A 24,152-nucleotide genomic window follows, 5' to 3' on the forward strand; every position below is an offset into this window, starting at 1 on the left:
CGCCCCCCCTTACAATTTTTGTTGTTGCTATACTTAATGTTCCATTCGTATTTAAAAAAATACGAAACAATTTTTTAATTTTTTTTCTTTTACACATTTTAAACATCTGTGCTTTTTTAAAACATCTTGTTTTACACATTTTAAACATCTGTGCTTTTTTAAAAACATCCATTTGTTTTACACATTTTAAACATCTGTGCTTTTTTAAAAAACATCTTGTTTTACACATTTTAAACATCTGTGCTTTTTAAAAAAATCTTGTTTTACACATTTTAAACATCTGTGCTTTTTTAAAAGATCTTGTTTTACACATTTTAAACATCTGTGCTTTTTTAAAACATCTTTTTTTTTAAACACATTTTAAACATCTGTGCTTTTTTTTTTAAACATCTTGTTTTACACATTTTAAACATCTCACAGCATCGTTAGCTAGCACCTCTTGGCAGACAACACACTGTGGCAGTGGAGCATCTTCAGATCCAGTCCATGAAAATCCAAACTTTAAATAATCGTGGTCATACTTCCTTCTTTTTTTGCTTGACCCAGACTGTCTCCTAACTCACTGTAGCTTTAGGTACTAAAAATCGATCCATTTTGTCTCTGGCAAAGGCTAGCTGAAGTTCGCTAAATGTCCGCAATAGTAACTTATTCTGGTTTATTTTTCCTCACGTTGCCCCCCCCGGAAGAACTCTGGCACCCCCTAGGGGAGACGCACCCCACACTTTGAAAAGCCCTGCACTAGGAGACCAACTGGTCTGGGCAATACAATCACAGGCCCCAGAGTCCATGCGGCTGGACCGCTGCGGCATATTCTGTGATGCAAATTGCCGCATTACGAATCCTCGTTTCAGCCAGCATATCATCAACATAGTTAATGCAGTGCCAAGTTTTCCTTGTTAAATGTATACTTACATGGTACTTGGTTCATTAATTGCAACTGATTGAACCAAATGATAATACATCTCATCTCATCTCATTATCTCTAGCCGCTTTATCCTTCTACAGGGTCGCAGGCAAGCTGGAGCCTATCCCAGCTGACTATGGGCGAAAGGCGGGGTACACCCTGGACAAGTCGCCAGGTCATCACAGGGCTGACACATAGACACAGACAACCATTCACACTCACATTCACACCTACGGTCAATTTAGAGTCACCAGTTAACCTAACCTGCATGTCTTTGGACTGTGGGGGAAACCGGAGCACCCGGAGGAAACCCACGCGGACACGGGGAGAACATGCAAACTCCGCACAGAAAGGCCCTCGCCGGCCCCGGGGCTCGAACCCAGGACCTTCTTGCTGTGAGGCGACAGCGCTAACCACTACACCACCGTGCCGCCCTATGATAATACATAACTTGGTTTAAAATTTGGTCTCCCAGCTGGTTTGGCATTGACTAGGATACCAAATCTGGCGACTAATAACTATGTTAAAAAATGCTCTGGTTGTAGGACAGTGTGTTTCAAACTTCTATCGCCTCTTCTTTCTAACTAATTTTCTGATTGATCTGGGAGATTCTCACTGTCAACACAGCGTGCGTGCGGCGTGCCATGAGTCCATTTCGCCTACTGGAGAGATGAGTCTACTCTTTGGATGAGTCAGAGAACGGGCTCTGGATGAGTTAAGGTAGTGCGAAGTTTTTGCAACAAAACTAAGCAAACCATATTCTAACAAACCCATTAAACTACATCGAATTAAACGATATTAAATTACTTTTCCAGATGGATATCAGACAATTCTTCTCACGAAGCAGAGACAGGGGCAGGGAAACAGTGACAGATGAGGAGGAGGGTGAGAGAGGTAAGATTAAGGTTGTAGGGCAGGCTATGTGCTAATCAGTCATAACTAACCAGCTAAGTTCGTGAATCGTGAGAGTTGAGGTTGCATAATAGAAAACTTGAATCAAATACATAACAAAATTAGTTAGGTTATTCAGCTGCTTAGCTGTTCCATGAAATGTTTGGCAGGTTTACTGCATATGAAAGACAATAGAGTATGTTTAAATAAACATCTTAATGCATCACACAGCAAGAAGGTTCTGGGTTCGAGCCCCGTGGCCAGTGAGGGCCTTTCTGTGTGGAGTTTGCATGTTCTCCCCGTGTCCGCATGGGTTTCCTCCGGGTGCTCCGGTTTCCCCCACAGTCCAAAGACATGGAGGTTAGGTTAACTGGTGACTCTAAATTGACCGTAGGTGTGAATGTGAGTGTGAATGGTTGTCTGTGTCTGTGTGTCAGCCCTGTGATGACCTGGCGACTTGTCCAGGGTGTACCCCGCCTTTCGCCTGTAGTCAGCTGGGATAGGCTCCAGCTTGCCTGCGACCCTGTGAACAGGATAAAGCGGCTACAGATAATGAGATGAGATAATATAAGTAACAGTGAGCACAGAATGACAGTATGAGTGTGCAGATATTTTACAAGTGATAATACTGATATATGAATCTGGATTTTAGCTGTTCCAGTACTGTTACTGGCTTCCAGTAAGCTACAGAATTGACTTTAAAGTATTGCTGCTGGTATACAAATCTCTAAATGGTACAGGGCCCAATTACCTCTCTGATATGTTGCAGCGGCCTAACCCAATCAGATCTACCAGATCAAAACAGAAAAATTTACTATTAAAACCAGTTGTTAAAACAAAGTATGGTGAAGCAGCTTTTAGCTACTATGCAGTACAGCTATGGAACCAACTGCCAGAGGACATTAAAAATGCTCCTGCTGTTGGCAGCTTCAAATCTAGGTTAAAGACCAAGCTGTTTTCAGATGCTTTCTGTTAAATAATTAATATTGTCTTCTTTACATTTTTTATAATCTTTACTTTCTCTGCATGTTTTAAATTTACTTTAATTTTAACTTTATTCTATTTTATTCTTTATTCTATTCTGCTGGTTTCTTTTTTTTTCTCCTCCTATTTGAACTTCTACTTCATTTTATTATTTTATTTCTACTATTGTTTAATTCTTATTATTTCTTTTAATTCTTTTAATTAATTGTTTTAGAATAAAAATAAAATTATTTTATGTAATTTTATTTCTCTATTGTTTACTGTTTTTGTTTTTACTTCTGTAAAGCACATTGAACTGCCATTGTGTATGAAATGTGCTATATAAATAAACTTGCCTTGCCTTGCCTTTTAGCTGTTCATCACAGAGACAGCCTGAGGGAAGAAACCGTTCTTGTGTCTGGTTGTTTTTGCATACAGTGATCTATATGCAAAAACATATAACTATATATCTAACTTATGGCTAAAATCTTACTCAGAACCCTTAGATCAGTACAAAAATGACATGAATCATGATAGTTGTCCTAGCAACAGACACACACACACACACAATAGTAGTGACCTGCCATCATTGTGCATTTTGTTGCAGACATATGAAAACTCTGCATGTACACACACACACTGCAGACACAGGAAAGCTAAGATGACTTAAGATTACAGCGCAAGATAGAGATAAGGAAGAAACACAAGTATAGTTTTGTACATACAGTATATAAATGTACATTTTCACACCACAGAAACACACACACACACAGTCTTTGTCTGTCTATCTCTCATCCATCAAGCAGTCATGGCATTTGCAACATGCACATCGCCTTTGAACATTTGATGAATATATGACATGTGACTGTTTTGTTGGGTTGCAGAACCACACGTGCGAGGGCCCGTCAAGGCCGCAAGTTTTTTCTTCTTCTTCTGCTGGAAAAAAAAAAGTTAAATTATTTTTAAAATATAACATTTTGAGCGTTGTTAAAAATCTTCCCTGGTGCTGTTTGTTTCAGCTTATCAAACTCGCCTCAGTTCAATATGTCGAAGAATCAATACAAAAACTGAAATACTGTGACCGCAGCAGAACAGAGAGATACTGAGGGCTTTTTATCGAATAAGGAATTCAACACGGAACATAAACATATTAGGACTTATATTTACACATATATACTTATTATATTTAGCTATATAGTTACTTACTTACACGCTCTAATCTACTGAATGTTATAATGTTGTCTGTGTATTAAGGTATTGTGTTTCTGTGCTTTTCCACAACTTTCCAGAAATTACTAGACTATTTCAAGCTTTCACTGGACCAAATCATTAAGTCTATATAAGCAAATAAGTACAGAATGACATTTAAATAAATATGGCCATGAAATAAATTCTGAAATGAGACTATAAATATATGTAAATATAAGTATAAAACAGCCAATATAGTTCAATAAATAAATAGGCTTTTATTTCAAAAAGCGTTATTAAAAGGACAGCTTTTGTTTATTTCAGGGGAATTTTATTTCATAATTCTACTTTATTTATTTATGCAAGCCATATTTATGTCCCAAGCTTATGTCTGTCTTATAAGGTAATCTAAAATTACAAAGATAAATATTTTAAAAAACTAACCTGGATCAAAAAAGATTCAGTATAGCATTATAAAAATACAAGAAATAGAGCTGTATTTTAACCTGCTTTTATGAAGTACTGTATATAATGCATATGCAATATATGTATAAAAAATCACTTCATTTTGCTTTTACTTAAGTTATTGAACTTATTTAAATTTATTTTATTTTTATTTATTCTTTTTTCAAACGATTTTATCTTCTATTTTTAGACATGTTTACTACTTCTTTGATTCAGGAGCTTGGTAGAAAACTTGAATTTCCCTCCAGGGATGAATGAAGTCATTCTGATACTGATATGAAATATCATATGAATATATCATATGAATTCTGATACTGATATGAAATATTCACATGTGGAGTGACACCGGTCTGTCAGGTTCCTGTAAAACTCCTGGTAAAGGAACCAAACCCAGGATACCCACTGCCCCCTAGTGGCTGGACTATGTAAAGACAATATGCGTGAAACTGTTAAAAAAATTACCATAATAATAATAATTAATAAATAAATAAGTCTGAAGTACACTACAGGAAGGAGTATGTGGCAAAAAACTTGTAAACACCTGACCATCATACCCGTACGTGGACCTTCCCCAAACTGTTTGCCACAAAACTGGAAGCACACAACTGTATAGGATGCCTCTGAAATAATGACACCACAGGACACCATGTAACAATTTTATTCCTTTTAAATAACTAATGAATGTAATAGGATTGTAAGAAAACTTTAGATTCAGATACAGTGTGGAGAGTATGATGGGTTACAGAACCATTACACTTATTAGTGGAGGAAATACAGTCATCGTCTTAGAAATAAAGGTAATTATCTCCCAAATAATAATAATTTTAAATTACAAATTCAATTTACTAAGCTAGTTTTACATTAATAAAATACTTCATCTAATTTGATCAAAATTAAATACTCAGAGTACACTGTATTGATTATTATATACCAAAAGGAAATTGAAATTAACGTCTTTGAGAACAAAAGAATCCTAAAATACTGACATAAAAAAAAAATCTATTGGTTAACAGTTTTTATTGCATTATGAACCATATCTGAACATGCTACATGAAGCTTTTAAAATGATGTCTTTCTATTCATTTTTATGTCCATTCAAGCTGTGCTTGTACCAAAATAGTTAAATGGTTAAGTTCCCTGAGAGGCTAAATGTTTTAGCATTAACAGATCATATGGAAGATGAACCAAATTTATGGTCACACAGTGAGGAGGAACATACAATTATAATTGTATGAGAGTTTTAAAACAGGGTGGTCTGCTTTTAAAAGACCAAACTTCTGACGTGAAAAATCAGAGAAAACAATTTTAATAGCAATAAAGTAATGAAGGCAAAGAGCAATCATTAAATGACTTCTTGAAGAAATATTCAGTGTCCCTAACCAAACAAATAAATGAAGACATTTATAATTTGTTGGTTTTTTTTTTAAATGCCAAAGAAAATTCAAAGATGTCAAAGTAATTTTTTTTCATAGAGTCCCACCCCTCTTTCAAATAAGCGGTATTGGATTGGATATCCTAGTTTATTAACCCCCATGTCATGAATGACAATGTGAGCGCTGTAAGGATCATGGAAAGTGCTGGACGGTGCAATACCTCCTATGGGTGGCGTGGAGATGGAGAAAGAGAAATCTGCTATCTAGAACCAGGAATAATAGAATAAAGGTCTAAACAGTGTTTAGAAAAATGGTCTCTGCTCAAAAACCCAGGAGATACTTTGTTACATTTACTAAGAATCCATTGCATAATAGCACAAAAATACAACGTATTGAATTCCTGTGATTCTACTCACAGAAACCCAGTAGAGAACTCTATTCTAGCATTAACTAAAACACAAACTAAGTGTAGGTCACATTCTCAATTCCCCCCCGACAATAAAATCACATTGCTTGAAACAGACAGCACATTAAACCAACATGATGGTATCTTTCTATTTGTTCTGTGCACCTAACTCCTCAACATAGTCAGGTGATCCTAAACACAACAGTCTCGACAAAAACATTACTGACTAAAATCATATTAATACTGGTTTTTGTTAGTTTTACTGTAGGAAACCTACAAAAGAATCTTAACAGGATTACGAAATGCAAGTGGCAGTGCAATTATAAGTCTATTCACAGATTGTTGCCCTTTCCCATGTTCATGTGAAAAATGCTGATATTACATTATAACAAATAAGAATTATTTCAAACACTGTAACAGCATCATTTGGCCACGGAAGAGAATGCTTCAGCTCTGGACAAGTAGAGATTCAGGACAAGTTCATGCCTGCTGGATAAAAGGGCACTTATACAGGCTGAATTGGTTATTAGTTCTACCCATGATCGAGACGGCATCCTCCTCCTCCATTTAATTTGAACCTTTATCTTAGTATATTGTAGTCAGACAGAATGGAGTACAGATTTTAAAAGGCATTTTGGTGTTATGACAAATGGATTACATAAGCAAATGTGGCAACCTTTTGTATAACTAAAGGATTGGATTCTTGGACATTTGAAAAGTTTTCTACATGTTAGATGATCATCAGGTTGGTCAAGATCAGTTTGAAGAAATATAAATATTTTACAAAGATATAAAAAAAATTATATGTAACAAGCCACATTCTTCTTAAACCATAAATAATCAAAGGACGAATATATCCAAAGAAGCTAGCACAAATTGAGATAAAAAAAACCCCAAACCATTTAATACTGTATTTGTTCAGTTTTACATATAAAAATTAACAAAGTTAACATACAGTTAATATATATATTGCAGATAATTATTATAGGCTTGTTACAATGCTGCTTTAGAATTCTAGTCTCTTCCTGTGACGAGGGAAACCTGTGAGAGTGGAGACTATGTAGGCGGAGCCAGGGATGACTGGCTTGCACCATCATCGTGGAACCACAGAGCCACAAGGCAGTCTGCCACGGGTTGCTCTGCCTTCACCAGATACTTTAAATACATCAGGTGACAGGAGGGATCTGAAATATGATCAATAACACGTTAAGCAAAATTTCAAGTCCACAATATTTTCAATTGCACTTTGGTGGAAAAATATGGGGCACACTTCAGAACTGAGAGCAAATCTTTTATACACAATATGGCCAAAGGATTGTTGATACCTGACCATCACACCCACAGAGCACTTTATTAGGAACCTGTACAACGAGACATTCATGCAATTATCTAGTCAGCCAAGCATGTGGCAGCAGTGCAAGGCATAAAATTATGCAGATACCTGCCAGCGGCTTCAGGCAATGTTCACATCAACCATCAGGATGTGATCTCAGTGATTCTGTGTGCCAGACAAACCGGTTTGAGTATTTCTATAACTGCTGATCTCCTGGGATTTCATGCAAAACAGTCTCTAGAATTTACTCAGAATGGTGCAATAAAGAAAAAAACATCCAGGAGCAGCAGTTCCGAAAATGTAAACATCTAGTTCTTGGGTGGCCAACCCGCGGCTCGCGAGCCGCATGCGGCTCTTTGCCCGGTGTCATGCGGCTCTTACGTTCATATTGAAGTTTGTGTTTTTTGTTTTTTTTTAATGTGCGTGTGCGCTTTGCTTGAGTTCAGTATGGTATTTTCGTCAAATACATCTTCGCTTTGCTTGGGTACATTACGGTATTTTCAGGTCATGTCAAATGCGCATGTGCGTGAGATAATCGCTAAGTTTTTGGGCAAGGTGTATCTTGTGTCAAGTAGCCTCTCAAAATGGCAATGAAAAAATGCACAGCAAAACGAAAATATGAAGACGAACATAGGACATTTTTAACAGAGTGGGAGAGTTTATACTTTTTTGTTGAACGTAATGGCAAGCCATTCTGCCTTATATGTCAGTCGTCATTAGCTCATTTCAAAGCTTCCCGCCTCCCTGAATAAGCAAGGAGCCAGATATGCAACACTAATTGAAAACCTTAGGGTTTTCAATTAATCAATTAATTAATCAACCGGTTCCGTGATATACAACTGAAAAGGCCACAGGTTACGTTCCTTGTCGACCCATTCAATGCGGAGACGGACTGTTTGAAAGCCCCGCTTGTCACAGATGAGGCTGCGGCTGAGTTGGAGATGATCGATCTTCGTGAGGAAGACCAACTGAAACCTGTTTTGAGGGAAGGCACCATTGAGTTTTGGAAAAGTGTGCCACTGGAAAAATACCCGAATGTGAAACAGGCTGCGCTTAAGATACTGTCAATGTTTGGGTCAGCATACGTCTGCGAGTCTGTGTTCTCTACCATGAAACACATGAAGTCAAAGCATCGTTCTGTTCTGACTGAAACCCATGTGAAAGAACTGCTTCGAGTGGCAATGACGGAATACAAGCCAGATTTGAAGAGGATTGTTCAAGGCAAGGAATGTCAGAAGTCCCACTAAGCAACATGCATAGTAAGTGCACACAATATTGATTGCTGTAAATGACTGGCCTGTGGTATTAGTACTGACTGAAGGAGTAAATTTCTCTCATGTTGGCATGTGACATTTACTATTAATCTGGCTGAGCAGAGGTGCGTGCTTGAGCGTGTGTGTCTGTGAGGGAGAGAGAGAGCGAGGGGGGTCACATGTATGGTACACATGTGTGGTCATGTGTATGGTGTGGCTTTTTTTTGGTAATGCCATGAGTCCCACTAAGCAGCATGCATAGTAAGTGCACACAATGTTCATTGTTAAAAATGACTGGCCTCAGCCTGTGGTCTTAGTACTGTAGGAGTAAATATGTTGGTGTGTGACATTTACTATTAATCTGGCTGAGCAGAGGTGCGTGTGTGTGAGAGAGAGGGGAAGGGATGGGTGATGTTCGTGTGCCCATGTGTATGATGTGGCTCTTTGCCTAACTGGTTGGCCACCCCTGATCTAGTTGATGACAGAGGTCAATGGAGAACGGCCAGACCGGTTTGAGCTAACAGAAAGGTTACAGTAACTCAATCAATCAACCTGTTCAAATGTGGCGAGCAGTAAAAGCACCTCAGAACGCACAACACATTGAACCTTGAGGAAGATGGGCAATAGCGGCAGACCACCACGTCGGGTTACGCTTCTGTCAGCTAAGAACAGAAAGGTGAGGCTGCAGTGGGCACAGGCTCACCATAACTGGTCAGATGAAAACTGGAAAAATCTTCTGCTGAGGCTCACATACTGTATAGCACGGTCAGAATTTGGCACCAACAGCATGAATGCATGAACCCAACTTGCCTTGTTGTCAATAGTCCAGGCTGGTAGAGGTGGTGTAATGGTGTGGGGAACATTTTCTTGGCACACTTTGGGCCCATTAATACCAGTCAATCACCACTTGAATGCCACAGCCACATCATCTAATGGCTACTTCCACCATGATAATGCACCATGTCATAAAGCAAAAGTTCTCAAACTGATTTCATGAACATGACAGTGAGTTCAATGTTCTTCAGTGACCTTCCCAGACACCAGGTCTGAATCCAATAGAACTAGAGATTCACAGCAGGAAAGTGCACCTGAAAAATCCGCAGGAATCATGTCATGCAATGTCAACATGGATCAGAATCTCAAAGAAATGTTTCTAACAGCTTGTGAAATCCATGCTACAAAGAATGGAGGCTGTTTTGAGAGCAAAGGTAGACCCTACCCAGTTTTAGCATAGTGTTGCAAATAAAGTGTTGAGTGCATGTGTGGTTCTTCTCTAAACTGATATCACAAAGTTGAAGGCACACAATTATATAGGATGTCTTTGGATGCGGTACCATAATAATTTCCCCTTCAGTGAATTCAAGAGGCCCAAACCTGTTCCAGCATGACAATGCCACTGGGCACGAAGTCATAGTTTGCAGCCTGCACAGAGCTCTGAACTCAACCCCACTGAACACCTTTGGGAGGAACTGAAACAGCAACTGCACCCCAGTCACCCTCAACCTTACTAATGCTATTGTGGCTTAATGAGCAAATCCACACAGCCATGCTCCAAATCTAGCAGAAAGCCTTCCCAGAAGAGTGGAGATTATTATAACAGCAAAAGCGGGACTAAATCTGGAATGGGATGTTCAAATAGCACATATGGGTGTGATAGTCAGGTGTCCACAATAAACATCCATATAGCGCATGTTTTAAGAAAGTGCTTCAGCCAGGTCCAAAACTACGCATTACCATACACTTGACTATTTAGAAACTACTATTTAGAATAGTAGTTTTGAATGTACCCTTGGTCTTAACAGGGTTTAACTGTGTTACACGTTCTGCACACAATCTTAAAACCACCATAAAATATTTACCCCACTTATTGTCGGCTATCATCGATTGTCAGTGCAGTTTTAAATCATGATCTTAGTTGTAACAGATTTAACAGATATTACACTGATGTTCCCAAAGGATTCAGTTGCATATTGAACAAGAAAAATATATGAGATTGCGCCCTCACAAACCCAAATGTTAACTATGCCATAATTAATTACCAAATAACAAACCTAATCTTGTTAACAATGGCTAATTTTAATCTCCAGCTCCATGGGTTATGTGGGGTTTCCTGCAGAACAAAATTAACTGCAAATTTAAAGATTCTGGACTTAAAGGGGACACATTTTTTTTGGGGGGGGGGATAAAACCAAAAAAAAACCCTCACTTTCATTGCTTGTGCACATACATTTGGGTATCTGGAGTTCCAATCAACCCACAAACTCTGAAATAAGACAACGCAGCAAGTTTATTTTGTGCTGCCCATTTCAGACTATTCAGATTTGGCTCCCCTTTCTATGTCATAATGGGAACTCCTTAGAATTATGCCTCCCCTATCTCCACTCATGACTTGACAACTGCCCTTACAAATGAATATTCATGATTAATGTGCTACCTGATTGGTTGGTGAAAGGGGGTGGGGTGAGCAGTGGCTTATCATTTAAAAGCGCAGGCACTCAAATCAGCCATTTTGAACAGGGCTGTTTAGGAACAGGGTGAGAAAGGAGCTGTGGTGCTTTCTCCTCATGGTATTCTGACCAAAGCACGTCTCAGACATTTCATTAAGACCACAGGAAACTGTCGGCTTGTGGAAAAGGGGTATAATGTCACCTTTAAACTGACCAGTGAATTGTTTGAATGAATAATTGTGTAAATTACTGCTACTTAAAATGTCATGCAAATCCTGAATTTGAATGTATTAGGTGCAAATCCACCCATTTTAAATGCAGAAAATTTAGTTTGGACAAATTAAAAAATAAAATAAATAAAATTTAAAAAGCTTAGCTTTAATCGAACCGAGTATTGGTCAAGCACAGCACAACACATCTCTAATATCAAAGGTTTAAACATCACTGTTAGAAAACTTAATCATTGAAACTATAACTGTACAAAAGATTTAAAAAAATTCTTAATATCTGTAAATGTACTTCTGGAAAACTTTAAACATTAAAAAAAAAACTATTCAGGTTCTGGTGAATCTGGTTGAACATAAGTTTCTTTTACTTGTTGACTGCAAAAAAAAAAAAATAATTTCAGCCAAAATTAAACCAAAAAACACCACAAAAATAAAAATGACATTCTGTGTACTATTTGTACTTATTTCTTCAGCTTTATTTGTTCAAATACAGATTTGCCAATTAATCCCCAAGAAATATGTCTCCATTCTCTGAATAGTGGCATAACCCCTCACCATGAAAGTGGTTCCCTATGGGGCCGCTCCTCTTCCTGCATGGCCAGTCTTCTGAGCTGACTTTCCTCCTCTAAAGAAACACACACACACACACACACACACAGCTTTGTGACCAAATAATACATTTGTGTAATTTCATTATTTTTTGCACAGTACACACGTATGTCTAAAAGACATACACGCACAGTACTGCGCAAAAAATTGACATTACAAAAATTATGAAATTACACAAATGAAATAGCACCATATCAAAAGGGTCAAAAAATAAGTACACCCCATGGAAATGGTAGACTTCTCTCAACATATTTATATAAGCAAACAATGTGGGTGGTAAAAGAGAGCAACTGGACTTGCTTGAAGATTCTTGAAGACGTTTCACCTCTCATCCGAAAGGCTTCTTCAGTTCTGTCTGACTAGTAGGGAGTATCAGGCATTTATCCTCTCATGGATGAAAGGTCTAAGGTGTCATGTCGTAGAGTCATCCTGTTGGTGTGGGTCACTGGGGGCTGGATGTGAACGGCCTCAAGAGTCGTTAGGGTGATCAGTGGATTGCCCATTAAGGTGATCAATGGAATGCTGATTCTCTCTGTCCTCCTGTGAGTCACTCAGGCTACGTTTACACTAGACCGTATCTGTCTCGTTTTCTTCGCGGATGCACTGTCCGTTTACATTAACCCCCCTGGAAAAGCGGGGAAACGGGAATCCGCCAGCGTCCACGTATTCAATCTAGATCGTATCAGCTCCGGTGCTGTGTAAACATTCAGAATACGCGAATACGCTGTGCTGAGCTCTAGCTGGCGTCTCATTGGACAACGTCACTGTGACATCCACCTTCCTGATTCGCTGGCGTTGGTCATGTGACGCGACTGCTGAAAAACGGCGCGGACTTCCGCCTTGTATCACCTTTCATTAAAGAGTATAAAAGTATGAAAATACTGCAAATACTGATGCAAATACTGCCCACTGTGTAGTTATGATTGTCTTTAGGCTTGCCATCCTTCCACTTGCAAGTAATAAGTGATATGCGCTGGGATCTCACACACAGCGGCTCAGTCCCGAATCGTGGCTTGTTCACTTCACTCGCGCACTCTGTGAGCTGCGCAGGGCCGGAGTGCGCACCCTCCAGAGGGCACTCGCTGTTCAGGGTGGAGTGATTTGGAGCGCAGGATGCCTGCGGAGCCGAGCGTATCCGCGTATTGGTGTTGCTGTGTGCACGGCTAACGGTTTTAGTGTAAACGCAAATCATTTTAAGAACGTTAATCTGATGATCCGCTGATTCGACGTAATGTAAACGTAGCCTCAGTGCGTTTACATGCACATAGAGAGAATCGAATTTCTGCCGTTGCTCGACTGAAATCGAAGTTCAAAATGCCATGTATACACCTTAATTCGGCTGAAATTGAACCGAACTTGATTTCTCGGAATCGAGCTACACAACCTAGATTATGCGATTTCTGCCGAGCTACTTAGTGCATGTATACCCTATCGAGCTAGTAGTCGAGCTACTTACTGCCCCTTCCGGAAGTGACGAGTGACGAAACCACAAGCGGGAAACACAACAGCCTCGGTCGGCATGACAACAGTAGTAGCGAGCAGCAGAAGAGGTCAGGAGGAACAAACGGAGAAGAGAAAATGGCGAGCAGAAACGTGCACTTCTGGAGCAATGAGGAGACAGAGTTCATGCTCATTCAGCTTAAGGAGTTGAATATATTAAAATTCATGGACGGGAGAAAAACATGCAATGGAGAACACGGAACTGATAACTTTGTTTACACTCTTGAATAGCTCTTCTTCATGACAACCGGAAGTGTACCAACACGATGGGGCGTGTAGCGCCACCTGTGGCTCAGGTGCACAATGCACCTCACACAATAGCCCGATTTCATTGTGTGCATGTAGGATTGGATTTCTCTGGCACCCTGCTGGGACCTTCAGCTCGATTTGGATGTGCATGTAAACGTAGTCACTGAAAACAGTTGTCCAGTCTCTGACATCAGTTTGATAATTTTTGACCACTCTTTCATGCAAAATTCCTTTAGATGCAAGATTTTCGAGGGTTTTCTTGCATGTACTACCCTTTTCAAATCTCCCCATAACATTTCAGTGGGGTTCAAATCTGCACTTTGACTAGGCCATTCCATAATCCTCCGTTTTTTCAACATGAGAAAATACAGTTCATATCTTCGTGCCACTGTGCAATATTCTTATTATTATATAGACACATCCACACCAAAAAACAAACAAAGAAACAAAAAACAACACCCCATACGCAAGTTAATCAAAAGAATTTTAAGTTTAAACCAGTTCGCCATTTTGACAAAAACGCATCTAGTCAGAGGGAAAACACTGGGCATGGCATCATTGGAGTGAAGATATCGGGAAATGTGTCACTAAGGTCCAGGATGCATTTCATATGAAAAATGTGAGTTTTTCAACACAAGGAGATTAACGTCATATCTTCAAGCTAACTTGTAATTTTCTTTTTATTATATAGACACAAAGTACCCAAATTTATCAAAACAATTCATCGATTTCCTCACGAGTGAGGATATTGGAAAATGTGTTACTCAGTGTCCTGGATGCAGTTTGTATGAAAGATACAAGTGGAGCATTTCCCAGTAAAACACTCGTGTCAAACATATATAAAATTATTCTTACCACAGGGGTTTCCTTCCACATCATCCAGCAGATTGGCAGTGGAATTGGCAGTGCCCAGTCTGAGAGACTGTTAAGGCAATTAATATACTAAACAGCATCACCGTTACAGTGATTTCCACTAGAATAAATGTTATTAAAATAACAGTACACTGACACAGAACTGACGACAGATTTCAGCTTAGGCTAATCAGATAATTGGAGTTCAAATTTACTAAAAGTAACGCACCAGTAACACCCAGCCGCTCAGCTATATGCCGAATTGTACTGTAGCCAGTCAGTAAGTTTCAGTTAAATGAGAACACTGAAAACACAGTTCTTTCTATTTATAAGAACTTTCTTTTTTATTTATTTCTATTTGGTGGCATGTTGGTGCAGTGGATAGCCTTGCTACCCCACAACTCAAAGCTACGATCCTGAACTCTGGATACAGCCTGTAATGAGTTTCATAAATTCTCCCTGTGTCCACATAGATTTCATCCAGTTTCTCTGGTTTCCTCCCACCTCCCCAAAACATGCAGGTAGGAGGACTGGCTCCTCTGAACTACCCCTAGGTGTGAATGAATGTGTGGTTGTGTGTTTGCATAGTACACTGCAATGGGCTGACTCAGTATTCCTGGAATAATCTCTGGCTCCACCACAAGTTAAAGCTGTGACTGAAGATGAATGAGAAGGGTTTTTTTTTTTTTGGTTAGTCCATATTTAGTCATCTTAAAATGTTCAGAGCTGGAAATCAGCCTTGTGAAGGATATGAATGATGTTTCAGGAGGGTCCTTCTTTTGGCCTTTCTTCGTTTTGTCTTTTCTGAAAACCCTCTGGCGATCTCAAACAGCTTCTTCCTGGTTGCTATGGAAGCAATGTTTCGGTTACATTAGAAATGGGTCACATTGCATTTCTGGAATTGTGATTTCTTTTGCTAGAATTAAGGGTCTTACATTTTCCCATGTGCTTCAGTTTGTCTCTGAACAGAGCGTCATCTGACACTACCGTGCATGCCTCAAACGATCCAGGAGTGTAGTGATTACCTATCATATGGAGGACATGCAACGTCACTGAAAATGCACCCTGCTTGAAGTTTTAAATATCCATGTTGTCACTAAACCATACACAAATCCAACCACAGGTGCAGGATATTTACCTGTTGAGTTACCAGCTGACCTAGATTTCTTTGATTCGTATTTCAGTCGATCTGAAACAGACAAGATGAATGTTGTATTAGAGATAAAAAGGTTGACCGTTTGCTGGTCTACATTTTGAAAAATCATGAAAATTCTCTTTTAGTGACATTAAGGACAGAAAACTATCAAAGAAAAACAATGCCAAGGCTCTAACTCGGATATACACAGATAGAACCTGCACTGTTGAACTGAAAGTATTGTGTGAAAACCTGAAATTGTACCATCGGTTGCTTTTTTGTGGAACCTAGCATCAATATCAAGGCCTAAAACCCTGGATTAATAAGGGACTTGATTTTTCATATTGATATTTTTGAGTTCACGAACATGTTTTATGCTGTAAATGCATATGATTAACACAGATGTCACTTGTGGACACAGGACACAACTTGTTTTAATCCATGTTGCCATCATGGCTTTGATGGTTTGCATAACTTTGAAGCTGAAACACGAGAAGCGCAAGCTCACTCACTGTGAGGATGTCAGTATCAGTCAATACTTGGAGGGATACTCTGTTATAGCTATTCAAGTGGACACACTTTTGGCTTCTGTAAACAGCAGTTAGAGAGGTCTTAGTACAAGTAATTTGAAGGAAATGTAAAATCACTCAAAGTGGTGATAATTATGATGCAATACAGTTTAACACTGCTTTACAGAGAAAATGTTAAATATATTCCTTCACTGAGCGCAAGGGCCAATCGTGCACATACATTAGATAATTAAAGTAATGTTTTGTTACTTTATGGGACTTATTGCATTGTGTACAGAAATAAATAATTTGTTTTAAATCACATTTCCAGGACATTAGTGGCGAGAACCCATATGACAACACATCAATTGAACATAGTGTTGCCAGCCAGCTCCTAAATCATAACTCAAACACTTGTCATTTTATTGACTATGGAAATATCCCAAGCACCAGCAGTCTGTGCAAAAGCAGATAAGCAAAAGCTTATCTGAGTTAAAGCAGCGTCACTGCTTTACCCGCGACAGTCAAAAATTGCTATACCTGTTAGATAATGTGCATATTCATATACTACATGACATTACTCTTTGCACTGTACTGAGATGATCCAATTCAATGGGGGTGCTGAATATGGATATGCTGATGCTTCACATTTTTATTTCTCAGTTCCCAATTAATACATTCCCATGCTTAATCGGTATTTCAGTTCAAATATGAATAAAATCTTAAAAGCGATTGTTTATGGCTTTTTAAAGCCAAAGTTGTTTGTAATTGTGCTCACTACTATATCCATGTAGTGTGTATGATGTACCAAATATCACCGAGCCTCTTGACTGCTTTTATAGGGACAATCCGAAAATGCACTGAAAAGCGTTGTCGAGTCGGTATGTGAATATTTTTTGTTTCTCTTCCCCCCCCCCCCGAGGAATTGAGATACAAATTCAAACTACGGTCTCAAACTGATATGGTATAATAATAATAATAATAGAACAGCACCCATAAGGCACTGGTTAACTATTTTAATGCTATCGGAGCTGTCCTAATATATTTGGATCATTGGACTATACAAATCTCCCCATTTTGCTCTACACTTGCATGAAGTTCTGTCCCAATATCTCTTACTGGCTGACAGATGGTCATGTCATAGTCTGAACCTTGTAAACTGACTACGGGGTGCAATTTTAATCCAATGCACACATTTTAGCACTTATTTAAAGTCAAAGAAAGATGTCCTTGTGAAAGCAGTTTTATAGTGTACACCTCACAGCACCTCGTTCCAGTGCGACAAGAAACTCGCGATTGCGCTGCAGCTCCTTCATGAACTCCTCGTTCTGGAGGAAAAGAGCGATGCGCTCATCTTCCAGGTACTGTTTGAGCTTGCGTTCCTGCTCAGAGGCTCCAGCAACACAGGCAGCCTGCTGAGGCAGTAACGCCAGGGAGGATGATGGCTCACGCACACTGCTTTGGGAGCTCTAAAGAAACAAACGTAATAGATACACAATACAGAAAGGCATAGTTTAAGAGAAAATTAAAGGACAGGTGCTGTTCTTAGAGAAGCAGAAATGCTTATATGCAAGATAAAGAGCCCATCATCATTAGGAAAATGAAATAGCATGCACCATTTATGAGGTCAATGTCTAATTCTGCACCTGTATACTGTCTGACTGCTGGGGTAAGATTCGAAGGAAGTCATCAGGCAGGTTACCGAGTAATGGAGGGTTCCAGTTCCTGTAACTTTGTGTGTGCTGCTGTCCCACTGAGGGCTGCACTTCGAACCTGCAACATTTCATCGATGTCAAGTTTACATCAGGCTTTAAAATTTAATTACTTAACATGTATAAACCATTATTTATTTAAATCTGAGCTTCATCCTTCAATGAATTCACTCATTAACTATCAGTGTTAATTAGAAGAAGTGAATGGGTGGTTTTACGACACACTCAAAAAAATGAACAGACCCAAAAAGAACTAAAGGAACTTCATGTTTGAGGACTTTCACCATCTCATGAAAATTTACAGTACCAAAAGTAAAGGTGATTGCAGCACTACTACATTATAAGCCAGAAGATCATGAAGACAGACAAGGAAAAGTGCTTGAATTAACACTAACTGGCTGTTTAGTTATCCAGCTGCTAGTAGCTGCATCAGAATTACTTGTTTACGAAATTCAACCTATTTAAACCTAGCGTTAAATGTACTAATGGAGAAATTAAAGCTCAACGTTAAGAGTATTTTCATATACAAAAAAAAACCCCAATATGAACAGAAATGTATTATATTACATTTCAGTGGGTGGCATGGTGGTGTAAGTGGTTAGCACGGTCGCCTCACAGCAAGAAGGTCCTGGGTTCGAGCTCAGCGACCGGTGGGGGCCTTTCTGTGTGGAGTTTGCATGTTCTCTCCGTGTCTGCATAGGTTTCCCCCACAGTCCAAAGACATGCGGTTAGGTTAATATGGGATGGCCTTGGGCTGAGGCGCCCTTGAGCAAGGCACCTAACTTCCAACTGCTCCCTGGGTGCTGTTAGCATGGCTACCCACTGCTCTGGGTATGTGTGCGCGCATGTGTGTGTTCACTGTTTCAGATGGGTTAAATGCAGAGAGGAATTTCACAAGTTATTATTATTATTATTATTAATGAAATTAAAGTATTTTGTTTGCTCATGCTGTTTTTGCCATACAAATAAACGTATCATCATGCTCTTAGGAATACATTTATCACCTGCCAAAAAAGAGCAAAGCTTTAAAAGTTAATTCATTTTCCAGTACATTTCTCATCTTGTACTGTATGACAAGCCACTTGTCGAAACAGTGCCTCAGCACTAGCTTGTTGAACTAGTGCTTGATGCTACTTTGACCCACATCTAAAGTACTTACGTCTGCTGAGCTACTCTGACATTATCTAAATTTGTGGGTACCTGTACCACAGCTAAACTGATTTAGATGGACAGTGATTACCCGTGGCACAATGGTAATTATTCCTCTCACACACCCAAAAAAGGCAACTCTGTGCTGACTAGACCCAGCAGTACGAGTCCTGAACACCAGGGGGCATCAGGAGGGAAAGAGCAGGAAATTCCCATTACACACAGAGCAGAAGTGAATCAATTTTATTCCAGAATTTTAAGAACTGCTTACAATAAATATTTAATTGGTTCCTGTTATTATAACATATTTGTATAATCTCCATATTTTATTTTTTACCTGGGGGGAGGAGTGGGCGGGGCATTAGGATATTTCCTGTCATATATGTGCATGTCATATGTGGGTGGAGAGTAGACTGGAGGTGGCTCTTCATCTGAGCTGTCTGGTTCGCGGGTCCTGTCCAGAATCTGACACAGATGAGATATAAAAAGGATATGGCATTAGATTTCAAAACTTAAAAATACCAGATAAAAAAAAACAACAAAACATAATACTCCCTACATTTTTTTCCTTTCGACAACAATTTGCATCACCAAATGAACTTAAAAACAAACCCTACAACTACATCAAAACCCAAATGCATGTACTAAAGTAATATGTTCTTAATAAATATGTCGTCAGAATTTGAAATGACATTCACTGAGACAAATTGTGTGATTTTAATCATGGCTCAGTGTCTTCACCAAGCTATGAAAAATAGATGAATGATGAAAAATGTAAGCATGAAGGATATAGAGCCAGAGACAGGCTACAGTATGGGTTAAAGTGGAAAATGTGTCTCTGCACCAAAGTCTGAAATTGCTGGACATTCCCATCTATGCCAAAAAATATTTTAAAAAGCTTCAGAATTAGTTACTGTCTATTTTTCTCTCTTCTATTTCATGTTTTATTCTGCCTAAATGTAGTTTCAACCTCAAGGCTTGTGATATCAAGTCCAGCAGAATACTGAGGTGGTGGAAAAAAAAAAAAGGCACGAATGTAAGCCATGTTGCCAAAAATAATTACAGACATGCACAGTTTTAGACACAAGCACATGCTGCATGTGTACTAGTGTTAACTGAAAGTTAAAAAATGTCCACGCTTAAATGTACAGATATTTCAAAGTAAAAAGGAAATAATAGTTTTACTTTAATTAGAAATGCAGGCATGTGAGCAAGGTTCCAAAAAAAAAGAGGAAAATTTTTTTAGTGTCAGATGATGACCCCGAAGGGGTCATCCCGACAACGCAAGTTGTTGTGGGGAGGGTATGGGAGGGTGCGCCCTCCCATAGGGGGGGTCCGGGGGGCCTCCCCTGGGAAAAGTTTTGCAAAATGAAGCTTAAATGGTGCCATTTAAAGCATACTTGAGGCCTTATCAAGACAATTTAAAGAGCAATCTAAATGACAGAATAAAATATGCCAATTTCAGTGAAAATACAAGTCTCAGTAACCATTAAAACATTTATTGACTGTAAAATGATTGAATCATTTAGCTTGAATTCAATTCAGATTTCTTAAACAACCATAAACAACCATCAATGAAAAATTGATAAAGCACTGTCATAATCATTTCAATAACTCAAATTAAGAACACACTATGTTGCAGAATTTCTCAATATAATGTGACAAAAGGAATTGCCAGTTACATACACAACTTAACATTTATGTCCATCAGGATTAAATGTTTCAATCATATCAGCATAGTTAACATACAGCTAGTGAGACATGAAAAATATATCACTAAAAACATTGAACACTTAAGTAAGGTACACTAAGCATTACACATGACTGATAGAAACTACTCTGTCTAAAATGTTTAACATATTTCTCTTAAAAGAACACTAAAACAAAAACATTGTCAGTATTAAAAAATACATGTACATACTTGTGCAATGAATAGCACTGGAGTTGACAATTTCTCAGTAAGCACTAGGATCTCATGCACTATTTTCGTGACATCGGACTTCCACTCGACTTTCGCCATGTTTTCATGTTGATGATGGCAAACTCCTCGCACCGCGTGCTTCAATAATGCTCGTCTTAGTCACTACAGCGTCGCTGTACGGAGGTTAGAATGGCGTGAAATCTCGTCGAATTCCGGGCCCAGTTAAAATCCGGAGAATACCAAACGAAATTTCGCGATAATTTTTTTTTTTTTAAAACGAGATTGAAATACGCGGATATGACCTTTTTACGCGAAAATTAACTTTCAAAAGCGCGGGTTTTCGCGGAAATTTCACATGCCTGGAAATGATATTTTTCCAACATGGCCTCACAAATGCTAATTCTTCACTATTTAACTCAATTTGTATGAAAAGTTCAATAGCTAAGAATAGCAGCGTGTTCACATTTAGATGCAAGTTAAATGAAATTCAACCACACTACCCTTGTTTGGATTTGTATCATCTTTTTTCCATGAGCTCAGGTTCTTTCATTAAATGTAGTATTAATACACGAACAGCAATCAGAGCCCTATTTGGACTGGATTAGTTTTACATGGGGATGTGAGGTAATGTAATTGTTACTGGAGTACATCGGTCCTGTTGGACTCCGTGGACGTACAGTGCTCAGTGTAAATGAGTACGCCCCCTTTGAAAAGTAACATTTTAAACAATATCTCAATGAACACAAACAATTTCCAAAATGTTGAAAAGACAAATTTTAATATAACATCTGTTTAACTTATAACGTGAAAGTAAGGTTAATAATATAACTTAGATTACACATTTTTTCAGTTTTACTCAAATTAGGGTGGTGCAAAAATGAGTACACCCCACAACAAAAACTACTACATCTAGTACTTTGTATGACCTCCAGGATTTTTAATGACAGCACCAAGTCTTCTAGGCATGGAATGAACAAGTTGGCGACATTTTGCAACATCAATCTTTTTCCTTTCTTCAACAATGACCTCTTTTAGTGACTGGATGCTGGAAGGAGAGTGATGCTCAACTTGTCTCTTCAGAATTCCCCATAGGTGTTCGATTGGGTTCAGATCAGGAGACATACTTGGCCACTGAATCACTTTCACCCTGTTCTTCTTCAGAAATCCAACAGTGGCCTGAGATGTGTGTTTAGTCATGTTGGAAAAGTGCATGACAACCAAGGGCACGGAGTGATGGTAGCATCTTCTCTTTCAGTATAGAGCAATACATCTGTGAATTCATGATGCCATCAATGAAATGCAGCTCCCCGACACCAGCAGCACTCATGCAGCCCCACATAAGGACACTGCCACCACCATGTTTCACTGCAGGCACCATGCATTTTTCTTTGTTTTCCTCATCTTTGCGACACCATACAGTTTTGAAGCCATCAGTTCCAAAAACATTTATCTTGGTCTCATCACTCCAGAGTATAGAGTCTCAGTAGTCTTCATCTTTGTCAGCATGGGCCCTGGCAAACTCTAAGCGGGCTTTTTTGTGCCTGGGCTTGAGGAGAGGCTTCTTTCGTGGATGGCATCCATGCATGCCATTCCTCTGCAGTGTACACCGTATTGTGTCACGGGAAATAGTCACCCCAGTTTGGCTTTCTACTTTAGATAACTCCAGTGAACTTGCATGCCGATTTTCTTCAACCCTTCTCATTAGAAGACGCTCCTGTCGAGGTGTTAACTTCCGTGGACGACCTGGACGTCTCTGTGAGATGGTTGCAGTTCCATCTTTCTTAAATTTTTGTACCACTTTTGCTACAGTATTCTGACTGATAAGTAAAGCTTTGCTGATCTTCTTGTAGCCTTCACCTTTGTGGTGTAAAGAAATTATTTTCTTTGGGGAATTCTGAAGAGACAAGTTGAGCATCACTCTCCATCCAGCATCCAGTCACTAAAAGAGGTCATTGTTGAAGAATGGGAAAAAGATTGATGTTGCAAAATGTCGCCAGCTTGTTCATTCCATGCCTAGAAGACTTGGTGCTGTCATTAAAAATCATGGAGGCCATACAAAGTACTAGATGTAGTAGTTTTTGTTGTGGGGTGTACTCATTTTTTGCACCACCCTAATTTGAATAAAACTGAAAAATGTGTAATCCAAGTTATATTATTAACCTTACTTTCACGTTACAAGTTAAACAGATGTTATATTAAACTTTGTCTTTTCAACATTTTGGAAATTGTTTGTGTTCATTGAGATATTGTTTAAAATGTTACTTTTCAAAGGGGGTGTACTCATTTACGCTGAGCACTGTACCTAGAAAGATTAGAGTATTTTATGTTCTATACAATGACCAGTAGAAATGAACACCAGTCAAATAAATGTATACCGTTTGAACTGACATGTCGGTAAAAATTCCTTTATATCCTGTTGAAAAAGAGGTTTTGTGCTTTTTATTCAGTATAAAGTCACTCCATGGAGTAGTCACTCTTTTCTATCCCCTCCCATGTAAACCAAATCAAAGTTTTGTCCAAGTTTAAAAAACTAAACAGAAAAATATAAATTACATTTAAAAGGCAACACTGGCAGTTCCAGGGGTTTTAGATAAGTTACTAGCACAGGTATAGTTTACATGCAAGGGTGAGTCATTAGAAAACCTTAATCTCATTTGCATTATGTACTGCAAGTAGATGTCACAAAAGTGTAGCATTTTTCTATATAATCAACACTTGCACTGAAGCAAATGGGATCACTGAACAAGTACCTGGTTAGCTCTAGGAAAAAAAAAAAGTTAGGTCAAAGTTTTAGGTTCATGGTTTTCATTTGACTCATCCTTGTACATGTTATGACTATGTGACCTACTAGTGATCAAGTGCAACTTATGGTGCTACAAACACTACAAGTGCATATAATAAAAGGTTACAACCATTAGTTTGTATTAAAGACACAAGGTGCACATCCTTATGCAAAGAACTTTTGCTGTAATAGCCACATTTTATATATATATATTGTGTGTGAAGACACTCCCATCGTTGTGATTTGTACAGAGTGAATCCCATGTGAATGCATCATAATCAACA

General features: G+C 38.7%; 1 protein-coding gene across 4 annotated transcripts in view; it reads right to left on the reverse strand.

Annotated features, from left to right (window-relative positions):
* Positions 1-5,053: 5,053 nt before the first annotated feature.
* The window catches only part of cuedc1b (CUE domain containing 1b), a 56,968-nt gene continuing 37,869 nt past the window's right edge, over positions 5,054-24,152 (reverse strand). For all 4 annotated transcript variants that reach the window (XM_060944070.1, XM_060944067.1, XM_060944069.1 and 1 more), the window contains exons 3-11: positions 19,503-19,630; positions 17,951-18,077; positions 17,572-17,773; positions 15,799-15,849; positions 15,596-15,685; positions 15,412-15,506; positions 14,664-14,721; positions 12,006-12,075; positions 5,054-7,374 (exon numbers count right to left, since the gene is read on the reverse strand). In XM_060944070.1, the coding sequence (XP_060800053.1) occupies position 7,374; positions 12,006-12,075; positions 14,664-14,721; positions 15,412-15,506; positions 15,596-15,685; positions 15,799-15,849; positions 17,572-17,773; positions 17,951-18,077; positions 19,503-19,630 (822 nt within the window). In that variant the 3' untranslated portion in view covers positions 5,054-7,373. The remainder of the gene's footprint in view (positions 7,375-12,005; positions 12,076-14,663; positions 14,722-15,411; positions 15,507-15,595; positions 15,686-15,798; positions 15,850-17,571; positions 17,774-17,950; positions 18,078-19,502; positions 19,631-24,152) is intronic.

The sequence above is a fragment of the Neoarius graeffei genome, chromosome 17 (genome assembly GCF_027579695.1).
Source record: "Neoarius graeffei isolate fNeoGra1 chromosome 17, fNeoGra1.pri, whole genome shotgun sequence".
In the NCBI taxonomy this organism is placed as follows: Eukaryota; Metazoa; Chordata; class Actinopteri; order Siluriformes; family Ariidae; genus Neoarius; species Neoarius graeffei.